Raw genomic sequence first — 26,226 nt, forward strand, 5'->3', positions numbered from 1 at the left:
GACTGACAGTGATATCTAAAGCAATGTCATTTGAATGCTTTGTCTATAGGCTCATAAGATGACTGCTAGCAGTCATCTTATGAGTATAATACAACTGCTTTATTTTTTTTAAAGATACAAGTTCCGATCATCTTGATTGAAAGAGGTATGTTTTCATTTACAATAATAACTCTTTTTTTTTTTAAATAATAACTCATTTTTTTTTTAAATAATAACTCTTTTTTTTTAATAATAACTCTTTTTTTTAATAATAACTCTTTTTTTTTAATAATAACTCTTGTTTTTAATAATAACTTTTTTTTTTTTTTTTTTTTTTTTTTTTTTTTTTTTTTTTTTTTTTTTTTTTTGCTGCAGCTGTCATAGAAAAAGTAATGTATGCAACAGCTCATAATTGGTTCTTAAAATTCTCGGGTCTTTTTTTACAAAACTCGACTTTTTTTTTTTTTTTTTGCTGCAGCTGTCATAGAAAAAGTAATGTATGCAACAGCTCATAATTGGTTCTTAAAATTCTCGGGTCTTTTTTTACAAAACTCGACTACGTCTCGTTTTGTAACTTCGACCCTTGAATTTTAAGAACCCTTATTATATCACTGTTGCATAAACTACTATTATATGCTGGGCAGTTAGTAGTTTACAACATAGGGTGACTGCTATAGTTATTGGCCACTCCACTAGTAATTTGCTTCTCTTAACAATAATCAATTCAATTGGCTTGTTTCTTTCTGATTTGTTAGGAGTGGCCAATAACTTAAAAAAAAATATATTGAGGACCCCTTTAGGCATGTTATTGTAACTAAATATTCAAGACATAAGTAATTGATTCGATGAATTACTGAATTCAGTAACTTCAGTGCTAACCTGTCATTTAAGTGGATTAGGGAATGTGAAAAAACTCATTACCTTTTCCTAGCTAGTACCTTTCTTGGGTTTTCTGTCCAGTGTACGAAGAATTCTAGGTATATGGGGTGCATCTCGTGTATAACTGTCATGTAAATTTACTTGGTCAGGGTAAGGTGCGGGTCTCGTACGGTTGCGAGACATGGCTTGTGAGAAAGAATGTTACCAATTGTCTGCAGGTCTTCATAAACAAATGCCTGCGACGCATCATCCTAGGAATTTACTGGCCACGAACCATCTCAAACGTCAGACTACTCAGACTACGGCAGATGACTGAGCAGAAACCCATAGGACGGGAAATCCTTGAAAGGAAATGGCGGTGGATCGGACACGTGCTCCGTAGGCCGGACAGGACAGCCAGTGCCGGCCCGAGCCCTTGGTCAGGGTAGAGCGAACTCGGGTTTTGGCGCCCTTCGTTGAAGTTTTCAAGCGTATTTTGGGCCCCCGCCACACTCGCGTCTTTTGAAAACTTTTTTTCTCATTAGCCATTTTGGCGCCCCCCTTGCCATTCGGCGCCTAGAGCGGCCGCTCCACTCGCTCTACCCTAGATCCGGCCCTGAGGACAGCCATCTGGTCAAGCAGGGTCTCCGCTGGCAGTCGACTGGCAGTAGACGGTCGGGGAGGCCTCGTACTACATGGAGGCGACCAGTTGAGGAGGCTGGCTCAACTGGACTCGGCTGGAAAGAGTTAGAAGTAGCCGCTCAAGATCGCAACAAATGGAAAATTCTTCTGCGAGCTCTATGCCCCTAATGAGGTATAACAGGAATGCATCATCATCATCATCAGGGTAAGGTGCAGGCATTAATTTCATGAACTTATCTCAGTTAGAATAGTCACCTTGGTAAATGATGAGACGCCTATTTGCCACTTCGATGATAGCGTGTAAGTACCCACGTCTGTTAAAACTATAATACGATGACTATTCGGCATTGTTAGTGTAGGTTCCACAATAACGTAACTGAATGAACACATATACCGCTCATTACGTAATACAATAATAACAATTTTAGCTCAGCGTACCTACCTACTTTCAATTTATCTGGTGAGCTTTGCTTTTCTGCTTTATATCTTTGTGATAGCTGTTATCAATTATCATAGCTGGGTCTTATCAGTGTATGAAAAAACTAGATACGCAAAGTTGGCAAATTAGCATGCAAAAAAGTGTGTTATCTATGAAGTGACACCCCATTTCAAATGTCATGGCCCGATTCCACTTGAGACCTTCATTTAATTAGGTGTAAATGTTTAAATAATAGGTAGGTACGAGTAGTGACAGCAAAAGATATTATACCCGGAAAACCATTTTTGCGGCGTACTAACACCGTACTAAACATAGATACCAGGTTTTACTTCACTGTAGGTAGGTACTTAATACCACCACATGCAATATAGCTTCATGCCACATGCTGACTTTGAAGAGCAGAACTTGTAAATCAATTATTAAACAATATACCAACATTATGCTTCTCTCTGTGCAGTTTCAAGTGGAATCAGGCCATGGCATTTGAAATGGGGTATGGTCTTTATTATAGTGGCTATTACATAGGTAGGTTACCTAAGTATTTATCTATCTATCTAATACCTTTAAACGAGCAATTCTTGTTTATTTATATATTTATTTATATATATATTTCGGGGATCTCGTAAACGGCTCTAACGATTTCGATGAAATTTACTATATGGGGGTTTTCGGGGGCGAGAAATCGATCTAGCTAGGTCTTATCTCTGGGAAGACGCGCATTTTCGAGTTTTTATGTTTTCCGAGCGAAGGTCGGTCACCCAGATATTTATAAAAATCCGTCGTATAAATCTTTAAACTACATCGTTCATGATTGCCACCTTTTTTACAAGCTTTTATTTAGTTTCACCTGTCCCGTTGTCTGTCGGTCTGTAGTCAAATCTTACAAGTTAAATTTGATCCACTTCCCGGTTTCTGATTGAGCTGAAATTTTGCATACACATGTAAGTAAGTCGGGTGACAATGCATTATTATGGTACCATCGAGCTGATCAGATGATGGAGACAGGAGGTGGCCATAGGAACTCTGATGAAACAACGCAACCTGATTGTGTCAGGGGTTTTTAGAATTGTCTCGATGAGTAGGTATTAGTTGTCTGTCGTAAGAAAAGTACAGTCAGCGATAAAAGCCTGTACCAAAAATGAAATTTTTGCCAAAAACTTATTTACCGACGAATTTTAATTGCCAGGCATACAACGATAATATATAAGTATCTACGTTGGAAGAGTAAGATATGTATTTAAATTTCTTTCTTTTAATTTGTTATTTGCGTAGGAGTAAGAATGCAATTCGGAAGCGGGAACACCTCTTGAAACTGGCAAATCTCCAAGAGTCGATCCCAAATAGGTACCCACGTAAAAGACTGGCAAACGAGCAGAATCTTAGCAGGTAGACAGAAGCGTGCCAAGTATATTTCGAATTGGCAATCAATATTGACGCCCTCACGACATTGTCATAATATTCTAGTTGCGCTCATAAGACGAAGGATACATTCATGTGTAAGTGTGCTGTTGATTGTTATCTGACTAATTTTAATATGCAGAAGTTTATAATAAACAGGTACGTAAATGCAAATCACGCCTACGTCAGCGAGGAAAGACTCGCGCAACAATGAATAAACATGTTTGGTCAAGTGGTACCCGGTTGCTGACTCACGAATATTGTTGTCGCATATCCATACATCTGGCACATTTCGGTCGTTGATATGCGAACGGCAGAATTCGCGGAGAATGACGCCATTCTCTTCAAACATATAATGCTTATATATAGGTACCTACATATACTGACATGTCAGTAGTTTTTTGTTTAATTAATAACTTGGGTGAGTGGAATGGAATGATTTTAGGTATATATTTCAACATAAATACTTCTGTGTGCGTGTTAACATATATGTAAGTAGATAGCCTTTTTAAACAAGAATACTACGATTTAATTCGGCTACCGTTTAGAGTAGTTTAGACTAATTTCTTAATTTCAGCAGACCGTGTTAATAGTTTTCGGTAACTTCTTGTTTGTTGTCTAGTCTAGACCCACAAACAAAAAGAATATACAATGTAGACATATTACCATATATGCAGGTATCAGGTTAGATATCTTTTTTATATACCTACGTATTTTAATATTTCCCAAAAATTAGCTCCGTAATTGTATACTTGTAAATATGTACCTATATACCTATAGCCTCCTAAGGCCCAACGAAAAATTGAGTATGTAGTCAGCAGGGATGTTGCGAATATGCGCATCCGCATCCGCAACCGCGGAACTTCCGCATTATTTTCAACATCCGCATCCGCATAAAATCGATGCGGATTTAATGCGGATGCGGATGTGGAACAGGTCGGTACAGGAACGTCTTAGCATCGGCGTAAGTGCTAGACTGCTAGGTAATTTAGTCATTACATTAACCAAAAAAAACCTATTAGAAATGAGCAGTCAAGCGTGAGTGGGACTTAATGTACGGAACCCTTGGAACGCGAGTCCGACTCGCACTTGGCCGGTTTTATGAAATAAAAATTACTAAAATGTAATATTTGACGTTTTTTATGGTACTATCTTGACATCCGCATCCGCATCCGCGGATGTCAAAAAATACGGCCCCTAGTCCTACCAGTAGTACTATTGTTTTATACTAATTCAGACCCAAGTACTTAGAAGACTTTTTTTAAATGTTATTGTACAGTTTATACAGCACCTTGTACAGCACTTTGTTTTTTTTTTACGAACTTGTTAAAGGGCTCATAGACAAAACTAATCAGTCCTTTAGAAGTTAGTACACACCAATTTCGATAAGCGCGAAATTTGAAAATAAAATGATGGGTTTTCTATTAAGCCCTACTGGTAGGACCGTGGTACGTTATGACTACACAATTGTTGAAGGAGCTGGGTCTGAATAACAAAGTTAATAAGTACTATGGGTAGGACCTTGGGCCTTAGAGGAGGATAGTATGGAATATAGTAGGTTTCATGACTTTGTAAACAAGGGGGGCACATAGCCAAAATTCTATTATAAAATTGGATTATGTTGTGTTCCTAAGCCTAAGCTGCCTATCTATTCATAAAACCTTTCGTCGCGACGTGACTCGTATAACTATACCCGGAGGTTCGTAACAACTGTGCGTTATCGAAGGTGATGTCCATACACTGGTCCACCTGTTGTCGAATGTAGAAGCGGCATGTCATGAATAACAGCCGGAGCGCGGTTGTGAAGTGTCCGAGGCGCGGTCCGCCCGATGACCCGGTTGCGAGGGAAGCCCGCGCGGGTGGCGGGCGGAGCGGCGGGGAGGGACGCAACACGGCCACAATGCTGCAACGGCACTGTTTGCCAAGTTTGCTTACTTCGAGCCTTTTACCAACACCTACGCGTCATTGCATATTTGTGCAATCGTTTAGCATGGTCAACTTTTGAGTAATAGGAAACGTTCGTGAAACGACGCATCATTTAATTACTTATGTTAAATAATTGTTATGATTCTGAAATAAGTTCTATTTTCGGGTGGGCGAGGCAAGGTGCGGGTCTAATAAAGCTTCTAACTACACAACGACGGGTTTCCCGCCCACGCGACTCCGTGGCGCCCGTCCGGACCAATTTGTGTTTTATATTTATACTATACATACCTATATGAGATTAGACATATGTATGCTGTATACTTGTATAGTTGGTCAAACCAAATTGTCAGTCAATAAGAACCAGGAAAACATACTTACTCATCCTTTTCTTTTGGGTGCTAGTACTAGTTTAAGACAAAAATAGTATGATTTCTCTCTGTCTATGTTTGAAATGAGACAGTCCTTTATAATTTTATTATGATGAATTTATGTAACTTCTGTCTTCTATCAAAGTTTTTTAGCTTGAATCATAAAACCTTAAAACCTGATGATAATATAGGTAGGTACGTCAGGTAGTGGTCATGGTATGACATGACATCATTACAGCCAGGGTCACTTAGTAATAATTACAATTAAAACGTTATTAAATGTAGGGTTAGTTGTTGATCAATGAAACACTAAAAGTTCAAGCCTTTCCATCTCTGGTGTTTTTAAAGCTACGAGTGTGACATTTCGCATGAAGATAAACAATTTAGTTGGCTATCGTATGGCATTCAAGGTTTCTACTTATCTTTAACAGTTTCTCTATTGTAAACCTTTTTTTGAAAAATGAGTTTTGTTTCATTGTGTACTTGTGCATGTTTTCAATGAAACACTCTAATTTTTATAGTGAAACAGATGTAATATATATAGTCTACCATGAAACATCCTTAATAAACATTGAAACGTTGTAATAAATAAGTTATATTAATTCATACATCCTTTCAATCAATTAATGAGAAAGGAAAGGAGAAAATAGTGGTAGGCTGAAATTTGTTATTTAAAAGGTTTCCGAAATATGGAATCGTTATAAGATTGCTGAAATATCTAAAAGCGAAAGACTTGTTTCATTGTACGCACACCTAAGTTTCATTGTGAATCGAAAATCTGGTCGGCACTTACGGCATGCTGCGAGTAAGGCTCCTTTTATGTCCACGGAGCATGATTGCCAACTAGGTGGACGCGGGAGGGTTTTAAGCATCTCCATGCTCGATATCATACACTTTCTTGCGACATAGTGTTTATAAACGACTGTTTCAATGTTAGACATGTGACCTTAACCTTGCCATCAATGAAACGTTCAACATATAAGCTATCCTATCTCAGCCATTTCTAAAGTTAAGTATCTTATATTTTGTCATATGATAGACAAATTATTATCAATTTTCATGGTATTTTAGTTTCACAAATTTTGGACATAGTCATTAATTAATTAAAAAAATAATGAGTTTGTTTCATTGTGTACTAATACTGGTGTTCAGTGAACATCATGTTTCATTGTTTACTACATAAAAATGTTTCATTGTGAGACTAGGGGGTGTTTCTAGAATCAATTAAAAAAAACTGCACCAAAGAGTGAAAGAAATTTAAAAATATTTAGCTCTAAAGTAACTTTAATACACATAGAACACAACAAAAAATTAAATAACGCCAAACTAGACTCTATAACTTGGTAAAAAATTGCGAAACATAAATGAAAAATATTACTTTTGTCGCACGAATTCACAATAACGCTCGTAGCAACGTGCTCCTTCTCCGAAGCGCGCTCGCATATTGGGGAGGTGCTGGGGGTCCCTGAGCCTGCCCTTGCTTGACAGACGGCACTAGCTGATAACACCTAGTTTCCGAGATATCGCAAAGTTTCACTGTGTACGATTGTTTCAATGTTCGACAAGTGACCCTAGATAAACTAGTTAAGTACCTAAGTTTGACTAGTGGCACTAGGATTTAAGTAGAGAATTAGAAATGAACTACGGTAATAATAAAATTAATACCCTTTGGAAGAGTTGAAAGTTGACGGCCGGCGGCAATGTGACCGGCCCTTGTAAATTTTATCTTTTAAAATAAAACTTCTAAACAAATAAAAGGTAACATTTTGTATAAGTAGGTATTAAATTAACTCTCTCCTTTACAATTATTATTCCCATCTTATATGTAAGTAGATTTTTGTATATTGAAGTAGGTACGTACTTACTACTTACGTAGCTGCCTATTTATATTTTACCTTAACCCTTAACCCCTCATTTCCCAGGACCTCTCAAATCCATACAATTCCGACTCCTATTGGAGCCACTGGGATCTGACAGGTTAACTGAGTTCCAAAAAAATGGAGAAAGTTCTTTATACGATATTTTTTTGTTGGCATGCCAACCTAGGCTAGTCTTTAACTTCATTATTACTCAATGATACCCATTTGAGTAGGTACCGATCTAACGATTGATTGTTTATGAATTGCAATATACCTATTGTGAAAATTATGTATGACTTTGGCATCAGAACATCATCGAACCGTGCCATATTATTAAGTATTAATAGTAAAGAACGACGGGACACAAATAAGTCAAAGATACTGGTATATTACGACGCTAGCGAGTTTGGCAATAATACAAGTTGCGAGTTGATAGCAAAGTATCGTGTACGTCCACAAACACTGAAGATCCCCTGGCCGTGCCGCGTGGCTCAAGGCCACTCCACAGTAACGTCGGCTCGGCAACGAGCAGACGAAACCGCCAGCGCGCGCCGGCCAAACAACAACGCACGCAACAAGTGTGCTTGCGCCCCCGCGTTCGCGTGCCGCGACTGCCGCGAGGACCAGCTGCATGGTGTATCTTCGCCACTGCCAAAGCCAAATCTTTTGCGAATATGTTTGATTGACGCTTGTAATAATGGGAAGTAGGATCACGAATATTTTGTTCTTGAATAATGGATGTAACGTTTTTTGCCTATTATTTTTTATTAAGTTCATTATTGCTTGTTAAGTACAGTTAAGTTGGGCTGCGTTCACATCAGGGCAGAGCAGGTCCAGGGAAACTCCGGTATATTTCCTCTTGGGGCAGTCGTAGATGATGTGATTAATAGACTGCACTGGAGCTCCGCAATCACACGTCGGTGAATTTCGCCAGCCACACTTAAACATGTAGTCCCCAGAGTCCATGTTCGGTTCTGAGCCTATTCAGCTGGCACCATTCCCGTCTAGAGCCCGAGAAGCCAAATGGCTTGTGCGTGGGGTCATATTTTGAAACATTAGCCCTAGGTGGATTTGCTATCCATTCGTCTTTCCATCTTGATTTTATATTGAACGGCTTTTCCATCAGGTACTAGTTTTAGCTTAGTAAGTTAAATACATCGCTTTCTCCACCAATTCGCGCCTGTGTATTTGTAACTCGGATGTAAGCTGGTTTCCTACAGGACAGGCATCGCCTAGTGTAGGAATCAGGCCAACTACAGGATAGGCATTCCTCATTCTTTCAAATTCTATACCTGTAAAGTTCACTCTGTAATATAAGTATGTACCTATATTGTGTGTAATTAAGCTGAATTTGTAAAGATGAATAAATATGTTTTATGTTTATGTTTTTATAATCATCTATTTTTTGCGTATGCCTCTTTCAATTACTTAAAAATATATGTATTCAAATCTGCTGGAACAACATCACAATAAATATTAATTGATATAATAATATCAATAATGTAAGGGCCCGGCCACATGTCAGCGGTGCGACGCCGCACGCGGTGCCGCCGAGCGGCGTGCGGCGCCGCGTGCGATGCCGCGCTGCATAGTAAAGAATAAAAATCGACTACCAGTTGTTTGATCAGACATGGATCCCTTCTCACACTTGTTCTGCTCTTGCTGTTGTCGAGGTGATATTTTGCTTAAAAGTTCTTCAAAACACGGCACAGACATTAGAAAATAGTTATAAAATTTATTTTCAGTCATCTTCAACGCCTCGTATTTTCTTTTGAAATGATTTGCATCTTCATTCATTATACGAAGATATGGGTTCACCCAAAATTTTCTTTTCAATTGTTTTTTTTTTATTTCTGCGCCTTCTTAACCCTTATCTTGACATTGTAACACCTGTGATACATGGAACTTAAAAAAATCTAGCAGGGTAACTTAATTACCTAACAAAGTAATTCTGCCATAAATATGTCGAGGTACCCTCCTTTATTATAGAAAAAAATAATGGAGACAAGTGTCATTGTAAATTAATTAGTAATAATCAACATGGCGCCGTGGAAACAACAAATTTCGTTTCGTATTGGAAGTTTGCATTTATTTCTTAGAGTAATATGTATTTTCCCATAATCTACATTTTGATGCATTAACTATATGTTAGTGCATAAATATTTCCATTGCGGTCGAATTTTAAAACATTTAATACACAGAATCTTACATGAAACTGTTATGTATTATATTTGGTACATTGCCAAGAACTCAGAAATGTCAAAAGGATTGTATTACATTTAATACATTGCCAAGTTGTTTTCAAAATAGGTTTACATGTTTTTATTTTTTTTTTTAAATTTGTGGAGTTACAAAACATGTTTCAAATATGTCATATTAGTTGTCATATTATTTAGTTACTGAACTTTGATTTTTTAAAGTACTAGATGTTTTTTAACTGTATATTCGTACGCTGTAGCATTATTGCTACGCCGTAGCTCGTAGCGCGGAAAATTTTGTGTATGCACAAAAGTGCCCCCTATGTAAGAAATATTTTTTTTATCTTTTATTTATTTGTTTACTTTTCCTTTTTTTATACAATTTTTTCTTGACGCCTTTTTTTGAAACTTTACGGGATCCATTTTTTTCTCCCATGTGATCAGGTATTTGTAAATATAATTTATTTTTATAGGTGTAATAGTCATCTGATGCTTTAGATTGCGTTTAATAAGCAATAAATGATGATTTCTGTTGCACTACATGTTTAATTTTCATTAAAACCAAAATTTTTCTTTTTAAAAGTAGGTAACTGGTTTGTCGAGGGATTGACATTGTATCAAATATGATTTTCCGAAACTGGGAAAACCTGGATTTTTTTTCCTTATTTTTTTATAGTCTAGTCTAGTATGCTCAATAGGAGACCAAAATAAATAAAAAATATTATATTTAAGTTATTTTGTGCCTTGCCAAGGATAAGGGTTAACAGCAAGAGCAGAACACGTGTGAAGGGATCCATGTCTGATCAAACAACTGGTAGTCTAATTTTATTCTTCACTATGTAGCGCGGCATCGCTCGCGGCGCCGCACGCCCGGCACGCCGCTTGGCGGCACCGCGCGCGGCGCCGCGCGACGGCGGCGGCGTCGCACCGCTGACATGTGGCCGGGCCCTATCGAACCTAACCTACCTACCTATCGATTTAGTGAGACGTCCGTGAAAACATTACACTTTGTGGAAAAAGCGTAGGTAGGTATGTAGGTTAGGTGTGTTAGGCAGCTTCAGATGCCCGAAGGGCAAACCGCCCAGAAATAGGAGCCCCGCAAAGCGGGGCTCCGTCTATTTAAGCTGTGAAGGTAATGTTTTGGAAAAGAAACACATGTAGTGCGGTGGGACCATGGTAAAAATAAATTAAATTGCAAACATTGTCAAACTCCGGTTACTTAGGCGACCGAAAGAACTGGTCACTCTACAATCTAAATAGTAGTACGATGCGGCTAAACGTAGGCCGCCTTATTGATGAACGTATCGCACTGACAATCCGGCTAATCGTCGAACTGCCGCATTTCAAAACGCCCGTTTTTGAAAACGGCTAGCCGTAAACGGCGGATTATACGATCTGACTACGACAGATCATTTAACTCGAACTAACCGGTCTAAAGGAAATATTAACACAATTACCTGCACATCTTTTGAGAGAAAAAACGAAATGCTCAAGATTGATATCATTGGTTTTACTTCAAATCGAAGCTTTTTATTTGAGTCGTGGACATTTGGCTACTGTGGGCTACTGCATAAGGAATATTTTATTATATAATATAAGCATACATATGGTTATTGTAGTAAATGACACAAATACGGCGTTGTGGCGGTGGTATCACTCGTTTCCTGACCAAGTCGTCCACGGCGCAATCACACGGCTGGTATCGGCGCGCGCATGCGTCATCGCCTCCGCTCGTTGATAGCGCCTACCAATTATCATTGCAAATAATGTATTTATACAGTCGGCCGATCGCGGACGCTTGAGCACTCAAGTTTCTCCGCTGAATCTTATCAGCCTCGCATGAGCACATAGATTCATATCCAAAATGACGCCAACTTGGCTTGTTTATCTTCAAGTAGTTTATATGTATAGCCAGTAAGCACAGAAATTTGATAAAGAGGTCTCACTGATAGCAAGTTCAAGAGATACAAGTTAAATATAGGAAAATGCCAGCGTTAAGATGTCTTAAAGACATATCAACTTTTTATTATTCAAAATATAAATTGCGAGCGATGTGATCACACTGAAGTTAAAATATTTTACTATTTTTACTTCAGTGTGATCACATCGCTCACTATATTCAGTTATTTATTGACCTTTAATGGGACATACTGGAAGGCTATGTTGTCTTTCCTTTCGTAAATTGGAGAACGTACGAACCGCGGAGCCAATACCCGTTCTAGTCGAGCGCAACCGTTACGAAATCAGTGCTGCATGAAAATTACACCAGCTCGGGCTGCGCTGCCGATAGATGGGTAATAGTAATTATTAGTTCCGCAATCAATCAGGCGCCCACCCGTGCCACTTCAACAGATCAACATTAGGTACTTATTATTACAATCCAGGCCGAACACTAACCCTCACATGTTATTCGATCTTACCAAGTTACCAACTTACCACGTGTCAATAAAGTGTACGTCATTTAATTGTTGCTCGTATAATTTTCCCAGTTAGTTTATTAGCATTCATTATTAAGTAACAATAGGTATGTACATTCTACGCTTTAATACATGTTTAATGACAAAAACTATACCTATTCGCGCTATGCTCTCTCTCGAAACGGCTTCATGGTCATTTTATTGAAGTTACTGCTACTGTAATCGCAAGTCGCAACGCAATGTTATAGCGTAGTTTACAAAGTATAGATACGTATGTATAAATAGATTACGAAGAACGACCGATCCGGTTATGTTGAAGGAGAGAGATAGATAAACGCGACATGAATCACTACTCCCAGAGCGAACGCAGGCAAGTCCGTTCGGTGCGCGGGGCGGTCGCGGGCGAAGGGGGGGGGGGGGGGCGGTGCGAGCACGACGACGAAACGAACGACAAACAGTTGGGTTGCCCGAACAGTCAGTCATCCGCGCCCGCGTCAGAGCGGTGTGTTGCTCGGGCCTGAACCACGACCAGCAGACTGCAAATTACGATTTGTAGACAAATTTAATAATTACTCACACGACGATATATATTCGCAAAAAAGAAAGTGGCGTCGGTTTCGAGGAACAAGTGAAGCGAGTGTGTTATCACAGGTGTATGTGAGTGTGAGCGTGGCGTGGACCGTCGCGCAGTTATTAACGATGATTCACTTGTGCGCGGGTGAAATGCAGCCTACCGGACTTGTTGACATTTGTTCTGGAGGCGTAAACAAATGATATCAGAACAGCAGCAGACGTATGATGGTAGACTAATTGACTATTCCGCGGTAAGTGCCTTTTAGAGTAATCCGTCTATCGTAGAACAGAGTGAAGTCGTATACCTACCATACATTACATATTATATTATGTATAATTTACATATTATTATCAGCATTGCTCACAGCATGTTTAGTGTAAAATAAATGAATTACGGCATTGTAGGTACTTAATTGAATGAGTTAGTAATCAGTTGTTTTGGAAATATATTTTCGACGGAAATACTTAGAAATGTCAAATAGGGAAGTTAAAATGCATATGTATTTCTTATTTCAAATATGACTTATAATAACATTTTCACCCCTATTTAAATTAGGACGATTTGGGAGTAGTCTAACCGTTTTGACTATTGCGTTAGTTTTCAACGTGCTTGAAAGATAGTAAAATGCGTATTGTGTAGTGTCATCCCTTTCAAACACGTGGGCGCGAGCAAAGGTAACAAAACATGATTGAAAAGAAAACTGTCCCAAGTCCCAACCAATGAGACAGTCGTGTTACATTAAAAATAATACTTAAGGCAGGTTGATAACTAGAGAGTGATCGCGATGACGCATATATACTAGGTATGTAAATATGATCACAACAGTATGAACACTAACAGTGAGCAACAAGTCACATCATTGTGGAGTAGTGGCTTTTATTACGTACTACCTACTGGCAAGCCTCGGCATTGAATAGATCTAACATAATGATTGATGAGTAAGATAGAATGTATATAAATCTCGTACCGGACTAGTTGTTATATTAAGTAAATAATAAATAAGTATTCATACCGCCATATGCAAAAATAAACAACTTGGGCAATCAATTGTCTATAATATGTATGATTGATAACGAACTTCCAAACGCTATACTACAACAAAATAATTAGGTATGTACATTTAGGTTAGTTAGTCTATTTTTATGATATTACAATAAAAAACGCTCGGTTCGACTAATTCAATAACGATAAATTGAATTGACACAATTGAATTACCGACGTAAAAAATTCTAATCGCTAACTTTGAATGATTAAAATCCTCATTTAAACAAATACGAATCGTCATGTAAAACGGGTTTACTAGCTGGTAAGGCGTACCTTCTTGCCGATTGGAATTGGATAGGTAGGGGCAATGCAGGCTGACGGCCGACACAAGCGTCGCCAGGGCCGCCTGGCGTGGCGCCAGGCCGGCGGGCGGCAGCCGACCGCCGGGATTCCTTTGTCTCATTACAACACTAGTGTGCTGAGCCGCCGCCCGCGCCCCACCTCACTCAACTGCCTCTGCCTTCGCTTGACTCTCTACTCCCAATGTACATTCGCTACGACATGTTGCATTGCATTGTTGCGTTTACGATACAGGTGGACCCACTCATAAACAACATTTAACTGAGTTTGCGGCTAGTTAGCAGATACTTAAATAAATATAAAATCATTTTTGGAGACCTTTAGTAGGTATGCTTTGTAAAACATAACATAATATACAACTTTTAACATTAAATGTAATAAAAACAAAACAAAAACATGAGATACACCTCGGTATACAATACATCTGTTATGTACCAGGTAGAAATGTACTGTACAAAACAGTACTGAGAAACTCCGGTTCAAGCGCTTGTGTGTGTTAATGCGTAGGCTCCGTAACATTTATTCGCTAGCTCGTTCTTAAACGAGTGGAGCAGCTTGCTTGTCTCCGGTTCTCAGAAATTGTAACGCCTTCTGAGAACGCACAAACGCAGTCGTCCACAAACGACTTGACTCGGTGAGGTGTGAGGGCAATGCGAGGTCGGTTGCCACCGTTCCTTCTGCATTACTTCATGTTCTTGAGTTATGAATACATACTATAACAATAGGTATACATATTCGCAAAAGTTAATCTACATAGTGTCATTCTATGGAACTTGCTAACTATGTAAACAAAAGTCACTAGTAAATTCATCATTCAGAGACAATTTCAATATGGCGGTTTGTTTATATACGAGTAGTTAGCAAGTTCCATAGAATGACACTTTAGTATTTTTCGTCTTAATTTATAGGTTACGTACCTATAACAGATCTCGTCATATTTGCAATAGCTAAGATCACTGAGTCACGGTGTCGTAAACTTAATAATGTTTGTGATTAGTATTTTCAGTCGCCTGTTCCTAAACAGAAATATACGAGTTGTACGACGTCCATGTTTAACCTTGAAATAGATAATTTACGGCCGTAATAAGTCAGCGTGGAATTTTAAATTTCTAATGAAGCAGGTACCTGCGTTTTGTTTCGTTAGTCACACGATTTAAAAAGATAAGACGGATAGCAGAAAGTAGCAAGCAATGTTCGGCGGGGATATCCTCATCCGTTAGCATAAGATGTGTCTACGTCACGATGATGTCACGCCGCACACCAATAGAAATAGCCCGGCACATGCGCGTTGCGTCAACTCGTTCACCGCAACACTCTGTTGTGTTGACGATTCTATACAGAATTAGTATGAAGTCCAAATGTGTTTACTTTTCAATGTTTTTACATGGTGAATTTAATTGAATTAGTTTGTTAGTATTATTTAATAAATTTAATAATAAAGTTTTGTATGGTTTACATCAATGAACACAGGTGTTAATTTAAGTTTTTCTCATATTTTCAGGTACAAAGTTCGCGGGTACGATGCCTCTCACTCAAGAAAAACGTTTGGATAATAACTTTACCAACAACAATGACCACAGTTATCTCCATAAGAAATTTAAGAAAATGGCATCGACCATTGCAGTGTTTCCTGTTAACAATGCAATGGTCGGGGACCCTAGACATAAAGATATCGTCGTAGAAGAGACGGCTCGTAATAGTTATATTACTAATGGGAGCATTCAAGCAGCTCATCCCGAAATAGAGAAGATAAAAGGATCATCGCAAAATAATCAGAACTCTAAAGATGTACAAATTAATATTAGTCATGAAAATAGTAGGTTATATGATGTAAATAATGTTGATCAAGTATCTGGTAAGACCAGTTGCAATGATGAATTTTCAAACAAGACTGAGAACCTTGAAAATGATTTTAGAGACGTTCAGAGTGGAGGAACAGGTGGGCGATATGTATGCCCATATTGTAAATTATCTTGTGCCAAGCCTTCAGTTCTTCAAAAACATATCAGAGCTCATACTAACGAGAGACCTTACCCTTGTGTACCTTGCGGGTTTGCGTTTAAAACGAAATCAAACCTTTATAAACATAGAAGATCGCGCACTCACGCTTTGAGATTGCGGGGAGCTGACGTGGCTGCTACAATGAACGATGACGATATATCGGGCGGATCTGAAAGCGACACTTCTTTACCACCTTCTACAGTTTCTGATTCTGGAACTGATGTGTCTAATACTCGGCTTGAAAACTCAAGACCTTATGAAATTTCTTCTCCAGAGTTGATCAACGATCGAATCACTCCCCCAACTGGTGTAGATATGCGAGAGGGTGATACTAGTAAATTAAAGACAATATATAAGCCCAAATTTCGAGTAGTTTCAACTTATCAAGAAACAGACGAAAAAGATAAATTGAAAAAGACAATGTCACCGAATGCCGATTTTCTTACGGAACATATCTCTAAAATTATATCAAACAATGAAGCTATTGTTGATGTCATCGAAACGCCTTTACAAAAGAAATATGGTAAAATTAAACAAATAGCAGAAAGTAAACAATTTATGAACGAGCATGAAATAAAAACAGAGCCATCACCACTTAACTTGACGAAACATTCTAATGAAATTGATAATGTTTTTCGGAAAAGGTCTCATTCAGACAGCTTTTCTCAAACAGACCACCAGAAACACCCTTTAAATCCCGAAGGATCGATTATAAAGGATCTTCTATTAAAAACAAAAGGAAATGGACTTACATCGGTAACGGAAGAAATAAACGATGGGCCGGCACTTCTATATATTTGTCCGCTCTGTCAAATCGTTAACAAAAGTGCTGAAAAACTGGAAATACATAGATTATATAACTGTAAAGGAAACTTCTCTAACAATAACAGTCTAATCAATAATGTCCAAAAAGAATTAAGGACTGGCAGACCTGAAAATGTGTACGTAAGAAGCAATTCAGTCAACGTTCGGCTGCCAGAAACGCCCTCTAATTCTTCCGCAAAACTGACAGTTTTTAACAACTCACCCCCGCTTAAAATCAAACCCGATAATTTGGTAATTGTTAAACCTGAATCAAATGACGTCGTTGCTCCATTACCGTCACCGGGCCCTCTTTTAGGAAATACCAGGCTTGTTGATGCAAGAGTACCATATGACTACAACAAAAAAACGGAAAATCTTAAAGTTAAACCAATTGTAGCCAGTCCAAAAAGAAGAATGGATATCAGCTCTGACCCGTATGGTAGTAGAATATCTGATAATTCTTCTCCGAGATTAACTGATTTGTATAATCAATCAAAAATAAGATGTATTGAAGCCAATTCTGCAACATTACGGACTATGGATGAGCTATCACAATTAGGAAGGCATAATTCAACATCGCTGCAAATGTTTGGAGGAGAAGTCAAAATAGTCCATCATTCTGGTAGCACAACTACCCTACGCATTGAACCAAGTAAAAACCAATTGTCTCCTATACTGATTCATCCAAATTTGTCGCCTTCAAAATTGTGTGTCGACATGGAAGCTAGCAGCGTTGTAGTAAGATCGGAATTACATTCAGGTGGAACGATTGTGCATAATCCTCCAACACCGAAAGAAATAATTGGGACTCCAAAGCCTCAAACCCCAAGAATAGCAGTGTCAACTAACGTATCCAGTAACTTACCAAACATTCATGATATTACACATTTCCAATTCCCACCATTTAGTGCTATTACAGCATTTAATCCTTTGACCTTACCACCTCTAAGCCCGTCAACATCTCCTAACGGTGCTACGACAATCCTGCATGGAGGGAAATTAATACCACACGTTCCAGGAATACCAGGACCAAACACTCCTGGTACAAATGTTGCAACACTGTCTAAAAATGCAAACGATTACTTTAGTCCCCTAGAAACTTCAAAACTGTCAACAGTCGACAATGTTCACGGTAATTTACTATGTATCAATGGCCAGGCTGCTAAAGGCATTGTGTCATCTAAATATGAAATAAATAAAAATGAAACTATGCTTGGCATGAGAAGTCCTAACTACAGACCGTTAAACCCAGAAGCCGACAAAGTTACACAGAAACATTATAATGCTGATGCTTCTCAATATGTCGTTTCGGTGCCAATAATAAATATAAGGAATGTAGATGAACCTAACATTGCTCCGAAAATAATAACCAATATTAAAAGTATGGCAACAAAACAGGACGTAGCTGTAAAAAGAAACTTTGAAGGAGTTCCAAAAACTCCCATGATGAAAGAGAACTCTAACTTTTTATCAGTGCAACCAAAATACTCTGACAAACTGAATAGCCCTCGAAGTGGTGAAATAAAATCGCAGTACGAAATTAGGAATTTTAATTTTGAAAACCTTATTACGAAAGCAGAAATATTCAACAATCAAATTCCAAGTTCGGCCGAAGTCCAGAAAAATACTAATGCCCAGGAGATGGCAGTTTCTTCTGCTCACAATGAAAGATCCGAGACGGCATACTTTCAGAAGAACGTGACTACAAAATCTATAGCAGAAGACCGAAAACCCAAGTTTTTAAGGCCTTCAACGCTGCCATTAAAACCTGGTACATTTACACCTAAAAGACATCATGGCATCACTCCTAACGCAAACACTATGCCATTAGTTTCACCTGAAACTCCACGCCCTGCTAAAGCGTATGGGCAACTATATCTAAATGGGAATGCCTATACATATTTGGGGCTGAAATGCTCAACAAAAGTGTTTTATTGCACTATAAACCGGCCACAGCCGACTTATGTTCCTAATCAACATTTCCTATCTATGTACAGTAATTGGCAGGTAATTATGAAACTTATTTCAATGAGTACATTGCAAGTTTACGATACAAATTGATTATGTGATAAAATAAATGCATTATTGTTTACAGTTATTATCAGAGCTTACGCCAGACCCGCTAGGACTGTCAGCCTCGTCTGCCATGTCTCTTTATGACTCACGGCATCGACCGCAAAACGTGGCCAGCTCTGTGCTCAAACAGGATCTCATATTAACGCACTCGTCGCAATGGAATAAAATTACTAAAGATAGCAAACAGGTATCATCATTATTAACTATAATTTTTTAAATATAGGTACTTACGAAAAATATTACGAATTCTTTCGATATACTTTATAGGTCATATTTTGTTTGATAATGATTTAAATTAAAATCAAAAGGTTTCGTTTTAGATAAAATAAAATTCTAACTTTTTTCTTCTAAAACTTTACCGAAAACGGCACACATGCAATATCTGGTGTGGGACTTGTACCTTGTAAGTAGATATAATTATTGTAAAGTAAAATATTTAGCAGCAGCCACTAAAATAATGTCCGATATCCCATATCCGATTTCATTCTATACATAGTTTTTTATTGTGATTATTATAATCTTCATTTACGAATATTGTTTCCAGTCGTCGCTGGTGTTGGACTCTAAGAAAACAGAAGATAAGTTATTAATTGCCGAGAGTTCTATTACGCCCAAAAAAGAATTGGCGGGAGGATTTGAAAGTAACGAAGAATACACTTATGTACGCGGCCGCGGCAGAGGGCGGTATGTTTGCTCAGAATGTGGTATTCGTTGCAAGAAACCGTCCATGTTGAAGAAACATATAAGAACTCATACTGATGTGCGCCCATACACTTGTGTACATTGTGCCTTCAGGTAATTTCCTTGTTAGAGACTTACATATTTTTCTTTATACGCGGTTTCGCAAGCATATCTTTTATCATAAAATCAGTGTGTTAATTTTGCCCACATATAAAAAATACAAAACAAAAAAAACTGAAATTAAATTAAACTTTCAGCTTCAAAACAAAGGGAAACCTCACTAAGCATATGAAGAGTAAAGCTCATTTCAAAAAGTGTTGCGAACTGGGTATCAATCCCAACGAAGGCAACGACGTGGACGGCGGTGAGATGGCGCCGGGCTCCGGAGAAACTGACGACGATTCGGATTCTGACGGCGACGAAGGCAACGAGGGAGAAACTGAATCCAGCGGTGAGTAACTATATATAATATTATTTATTAGTTTCAGGAAAATAAAATACAAATTTTATGTACTGGGTCAATGGATATGGCAAGGTTATGTGCTGATTCTGTTATGGTAAACATAAATTAATATTGAGTTGGTATTTTTTTTGACCCAGACAAACATAGTTTAGAACAAATGTTTTGGAATGTCTAAAAGATAAGTTTCATAAAGTATAAATAAATAGATTTAGTTTAATTTATTGTATTAATTATGTAATGTATGGATCTTGTTATCCGAAATATAAATATAAAAATATATTAAACAAAATAAACTATAAATAAATATTTTACCCGTACCTAATGTAAACTTTTAAATGTTTGTACTTACCAGAGCTCGGCGGGGGTGAGCTATTTACCTTATAATTTGACGTGAGATATGTCAAATTATAAGGTAAATAGCTCACCCCCGCCGAGCTCTGGTACTTACATATGTTTATTACTATTTTCAGATACCGAAGTGTGCAAGTCCCGTTTGCCAGAACATGAAGCCGCTCATTGTTTACTCTCTTTGGGAGGCAGTCGGCCGGCTACTTCAGCGACACCCGGGCTCATCACTAGTGCCAGGCCATCTACGTACCCCTACAACCCCACTGGCCTGGAAAGCACTACAACGGAACTAAGTCCAGGAAATTTTAGTGTCTCCAGAAGCACGTCCGTAGATTCACGAACCGACGTCGACAATGAACCAATGGACCTAAGTAAAAATGATGTGAAAGTTGCTTCTAACATTCCTGAAATACCAACAGCTAGAGAATCTAGTGTCTTAGCATCTTTAGCGTCAAATACAGCAAAGCTTCCTCATAATCAAACTCATTGGTCGAATGGTGAACCAATGCTTCATACATATTTAACGGAGAGAGCCCTCCAAGATTCAAAAATTAAGCAGAGTCAGTTAACAAGCAGCTTAAGTAAACTAAAGAAAATAGAATTAGAAAAAAATGTTTTGACCGAAACTGACAATGGGAATATCAACATTAGAAATATAACAACGACTAATAACTCCGTAAATACGTCTATCTCATCACCGCAAACTACTATTAGCACGCCTAAGCTCTCTATAGTGGGCGACAACGATAGTTCAACCAATTCGCCGAACTTTCCAAAAGAAGACAACATTACTGTCGGTACTGATTCTACATCCTTAAATAATTTGGTTATAGAGGCGAAAAGAACTCGTACACCTAGCAGTAGTAATGCAGAGAATGCTAAACATGTTGTGTCAGAATATCTCAAACATGCTCGCATAAACCTTATCAAGACCTATGATGACAACAATCAAAATCAACCAGACGTTAATGATTTTACTAACGCGAAAGGGAGCATGGAAGATAGAGACGAAATAAATAATACTGACGATATAATGACGATAGATCATGACCCTATTGCCAGAAAAGTAGTTATCGGAGCAGGAGGTGTAGCATTTAAAGTAACTAAGGGAAAAGAATTCGAAGGGTCTTCGTCCTATTCGCCAGGGAGGCTTATGGAGGATGGGCGAAGAGTATGTGACTTCTGTAATAAAACTTTCACGAAACCTTCACAACTGAGATTGCATCTAAATATTCATTATATGGAAAGACCATTCAGATGTAGCGCATGTGCCGTCAGTTTTCGAACTCGAGGACATCTACAGAAACACGAACGATCAGGTTCGCATCACAATAAAGTGTCGATGACTTCGACATTCGGAGCGGCGACGTCCTTAAATCCTAGACCCTTCCGGTGTTCGGATTGCAACATAGCATTCAGAATACACGGACATTTAGCGAAACATCTCAGGAGTAAAATGCACGTGATGCGGCTAGAGTGCTTATTCAAGTTGCCATTTGGCACGTTTACAGAGATCGAGCGAGCGGGAGTCAGTTTAACGGACATAGACACGACGGACTGCGCAAGCTCCCTGGCCAGCCTGCAAACGCTGGCGCGCAAGCTGCACGAGAAGGACCCCAGCAAGCTGGAGTACCGCGAGCCGGGCGCCGCGCACGACGGCTCCGAGGACGAGGAGCCGCCGCCCCCTCCCGCCGACAACGCGTGTGACAGTAAAAGAGATAGTGAAATGAAAACTATTGAGAATAGTGACGAGCTAGACAAAGAAAGGAGTTAATTTTAGTGCCACGGATAATTAGTGCCAAAATTATATTAAGTAGGTTATTTAATGTGCAATTTTGTTATCAATTTAAGATGTAATTATTCGTAATGGGGTTTGACTCAGACACGGACACGTATGAAAACGAGATAATACGCTTTAAATATTTATATATTTGTATTTTGTTTCTATGTTAAAATTGTAAAAAATCTCAAATTGATATGTCTAATGTTGTTAAAATTGCTTCTTTTGTAAGGCTTGCGTCATTGACGTATAATATCTAAGGACGGGCTAATGGGGCACTAAAAATGGTACTAGTTCAGCGGTGTTACTCACGAATTCCAGCCAATCGTGCAGTCTTAACGCAACTAGTTGCGACCTATAGCGCGCGTAATGCGAACTCGTCAACAAATCGCGCGCGTAATGCGAACTCGTCAACAAATCGCGCGCGTGATGCGAACTCATCAACCAATCGCGTTGTAGCGATTTCACACCGCTGTACCGGCCCCTGTCATGCCTCATTATTATTGCCCGTAAAGCCAGTCCCTAGATATCTATGTCAATGGCTTGCGTATTTGTAGTAGTAGGTATTTTTACGTACACAAACCAGCAAGACTTGTCTCGTGGCCATGAAACTTAACGGAAAACTGAAATCATAAATGAATAGTTACATCTGTAATTTTAAATACAACAGACGTTTTGCGGTCCATATATAAGTAACGATTAAAATATCAGAGAAACATATTAAAATACTTAAAATAGCATAATAACATAACATAGTCATCGATATTACCCGATAAGTAGGTACCATATTGTTTTGTATGTATTTTTATAAAATATATACCACAATGTATTTACAGTAATTAACTTCTACTTCCAAAAACGTTTATATGTAAAACGATTGGCATATCATCTTCCATAAACGAAATTTAGATATACATTGTAACAATCCTTGAAGAGTCTTCCATATCAAAAATAGTACTTGTGCTAGATATTTGTTACTAGTTACTCTTCACTTGAGTGAAAATTTACGAGCGTAAATTAACTTTACATCTACAAATATAAGCTGCTCCTTTTGTAAATATTACGTATTTATTACTAATTGTACTTGATCATATCTTGGAGTGCACTTATAGGTGCCACTGTCAAATGTCCGATAGGCCAGGTTTAGCAGTCTGATCGAAACACTTAATATAATTATGCTAGTGGCAAAGCCAATTCAAAGGTTCGTATTTCGTATTGCTAATTTACTTCAAGTTAACAATAGCAACACCCGTGATCTAACAATATACCTACCGTTTAGTGACAATGGATTTATTTATTTGAAAATAAACGAAGTAATCTTTGCATTTTACTTAAGCAAGAGTAACCGTTTCGGTTTAATTTTCTATGTAGGTACAATACCTATAATAACGAGTTAATTCCAACATTTGCATTTTGCATTACTGCAAGTGAAGTTTGCAGTCAAGAATACAAATATGGTTAATAAAATAAATTATGTGAAGGATGATAAACTACATCAACTACATGCCTAATATTTTGGTATTAAGTCCTTACATAATTACATAAATAAGTCACAATCTTATGGAGCTTATATTTGAAATCTTGACGGAACTGCAGCCGTCGGTCGAGTGAGTCAAATGAATAACAACACCCTAAATACTGACGTTAAACTCGAAAGGTTATTTTCATTTCTCATGCACTGAAAGTGGGTCGTTGTTGTTCTAAAAAGTGTACAGCAAAATGATACGTTTCTGCTGCAGAGCACTGTACTTTCTAAGTACAATTATTTTCTTTTTTTTACGATAATCAATTAAAATGTTGGTTTTAAATGTATTTGTTGTACAATTTCCATTCTGATAAGTAACTCCCCATTCCTTATATAACGATATTTTGACCTAAACTGTTAATTGAAAGTAGGTACCCGTCAAGATACTTAGCCGTGTTTTTTTTTAAATGCAAATGTATTTTACTTAATGAATAGTAGAGTTTTTAACTCGGGTCAAAGGCACCATTTCAGTCTCGGATTATTGGCGCTCAGGGCGCTCTCACTGTGTTCGAGCGCCAAACTACCTCGATATAAATGGGTATCTTTCATAAATTATTTTGTTATTTTCATTACGTTGTACATGTTAAACTCGTGAAGTTAATATATGTCACTTGCGTAGAGACAGTTAGATGATTGGGTCCGCTCCAAAAGTCGGTGCAAAGCATGAACCTTGGCAGCATATACATAAAGGTTTTTAGCGAACACCAACTATTGGCGTAGACTTTACTAGCATGTAACTATATTATTACAATTAATTTAAGTACACCTTTAAGGTGGCATGTGCCACTAGTTTTTGTACACTTAGGTATTTTAAAGAAACAGTCAAAAGTCAGGAAATGTAAAATAAACGAAATCCTTATTCACTTGCATTTTTTTGTAACAATAAGGGCCAGTTGCACCATGCAACAGCGACACTTGATGGGCTTCAGCAATTAACTATGAAACTACGTGAAGCGAACGTTTTTAAAGTATCAGATTGTTTGGTGCAACCGATCCTATGTACGCGACATTTTACTTCAAACCCCACGGGATCGTCAACCGAAACGAATCTTATCCGTCTTTTCTATGCAGGATAGCACTGCAGCCCTAGTAGCACGGTCGCATTTTTATCGTTTATCACCATGCTTGTAACGTTCTAACAAATATGTAAGTACGAAAGTGACGGCCATAGTGATAGTCGATAGAAATGGAACCGTGCTGAGCCCGGGCTATGTGATAAAACAACAGAGTTCCTATGGCCATGCACCTCCTATCTCTATCATCAGATCAGCTCGGTGATGCCATAACATTGCATTGTCACCCGACTTACATATGTAGGTATTGCAAATTTGCAGCTTCATCGGAAACCGGGAAGTGGGTCAAATTTAACTTGCAAGATTTGATTACAGTCTTTCACAGACAGACAACGGGTAAGCGTAAGCGATAGACAATAAACAAAACTTTATATGTTTACTTAGTCCAATACTGCAACTATGGTCCACAAGTTCAAAAGGAAGTTAAGTATCAATACCAATGTTCCTTTTGGTTTACTCCGAGTTTTTTCTTCCATTTATAAACATACCTAGCCTTAAAACTACAAAAAATACAGTGAAAGATACACCTGACGAAAAAAATACCTACAGTTAATTTTGGACCATAGTTGGGAGCTTTGGACTATAGTTGGGAGGTTATACCTACATCTTATACCTTAAACGAGCAATTCTTGATGGCGATATGGGGGTTTTCGGAGGCGAAAAATCGATCTAGCTAGGTCTTATCTCTGGGACAACGCGCATGTTTGAGTTTTTGAATGTTTTCCGAGAGAAGTTTGGTCTCCCAGATATATTATATTAACCAAGTTGTTCTCATTTGTAATTTTTTTCATTATTTAAGTAAATTATAAAAAAAGTCTATTAGGTATTTCATAAAAAATCCTTACATTTCCGGCCGCATTCCTGACAAACGGCTAACATTCCTGACATAGAGCCCGTACCATGAGTGTCAAAACTGACATTTACGCTATCGAGAACGTAATTTACTTTCTATACATCTCGTTTGCACTAATATGCGAGTACGAGCGAGATATATAGAAAGTAAATTACGTTCTCGACGGCGTTTATGTCAGTGACAAACTGATGGTAGCCGTACTGGTAACCCTTTTGACCCTTAGTGGGAGTAACCGCAAAGCGTTTCTGTTTTTGGGAAAGACAAATTGCCAGGTGACATCTAACATCGTCGTCGCCTGCGGATTTTGTTTCGGCAATAATGCACTATGTTGTTTACTCTAATGAAAATAGGATAGGACCATTACGACCTGCCCTCTATAAATGTATTTTATTATAGAAATAAATAGTTAAATGAAATTAAATAACTACGGCATAGCTGTAAAGTTTGGCTGGCGTGTCACTTTGTCTTACACCAATGAACAGCTACTAGCCAAACGCACTGTGCTAAAACGGCCGAAAAGCGGACATTAAGACGCTAGGTAGGCCCAATGCCCTTGAGCGTCTGGGCGGAGCTAAGCGCTCTGTAGTCTCTGTACCCGCACCACCCGCTTACCCCGCTCG

At 38.3% G+C, this 26,226-nt stretch overlaps 1 protein-coding gene across 2 annotated transcripts; it reads left to right on the top strand.

Moving 5' to 3' along the window:
- Positions 1 to 12,511: 12,511 nt before the first annotated feature.
- On the top strand, positions 12,512 to 23,573 carry LOC134663165 (uncharacterized). Of its 2 annotated transcripts, none has more exons than XM_063519521.1 (7): positions 12,512 to 12,908; positions 15,504 to 18,814; positions 18,903 to 19,070; positions 19,428 to 19,567; positions 19,822 to 20,015; positions 20,498 to 22,402; positions 22,713 to 23,573. In XM_063519521.1, exons 2-6 carry the CDS (start codon positions 15,524 to 15,526, stop codon positions 22,147 to 22,149), a joined length of 5,445 nt encoding a protein of 1,814 aa, XP_063375591.1. In that variant the 5' UTR covers positions 12,512 to 12,908; positions 15,504 to 15,523; the 3' UTR covers positions 22,150 to 22,402; positions 22,713 to 23,573. The 2 variants fall into 2 exon arrangements, with proteins under 2 accessions (XP_063375591.1, XP_063375590.1); XM_063519520.1 differs by having other exon boundaries at positions 19,428 to 19,678; positions 22,713 to 23,572.
- Positions 23,574 to 26,226: the final 2,653 nt, after the last annotated feature.

Source organism: Cydia amplana, chromosome 4 (genome assembly GCF_948474715.1).
Source record: "Cydia amplana chromosome 4, ilCydAmpl1.1, whole genome shotgun sequence".
Lineage (NCBI taxonomy): Eukaryota > Metazoa > Arthropoda > Insecta > Lepidoptera > Tortricidae > Cydia > Cydia amplana.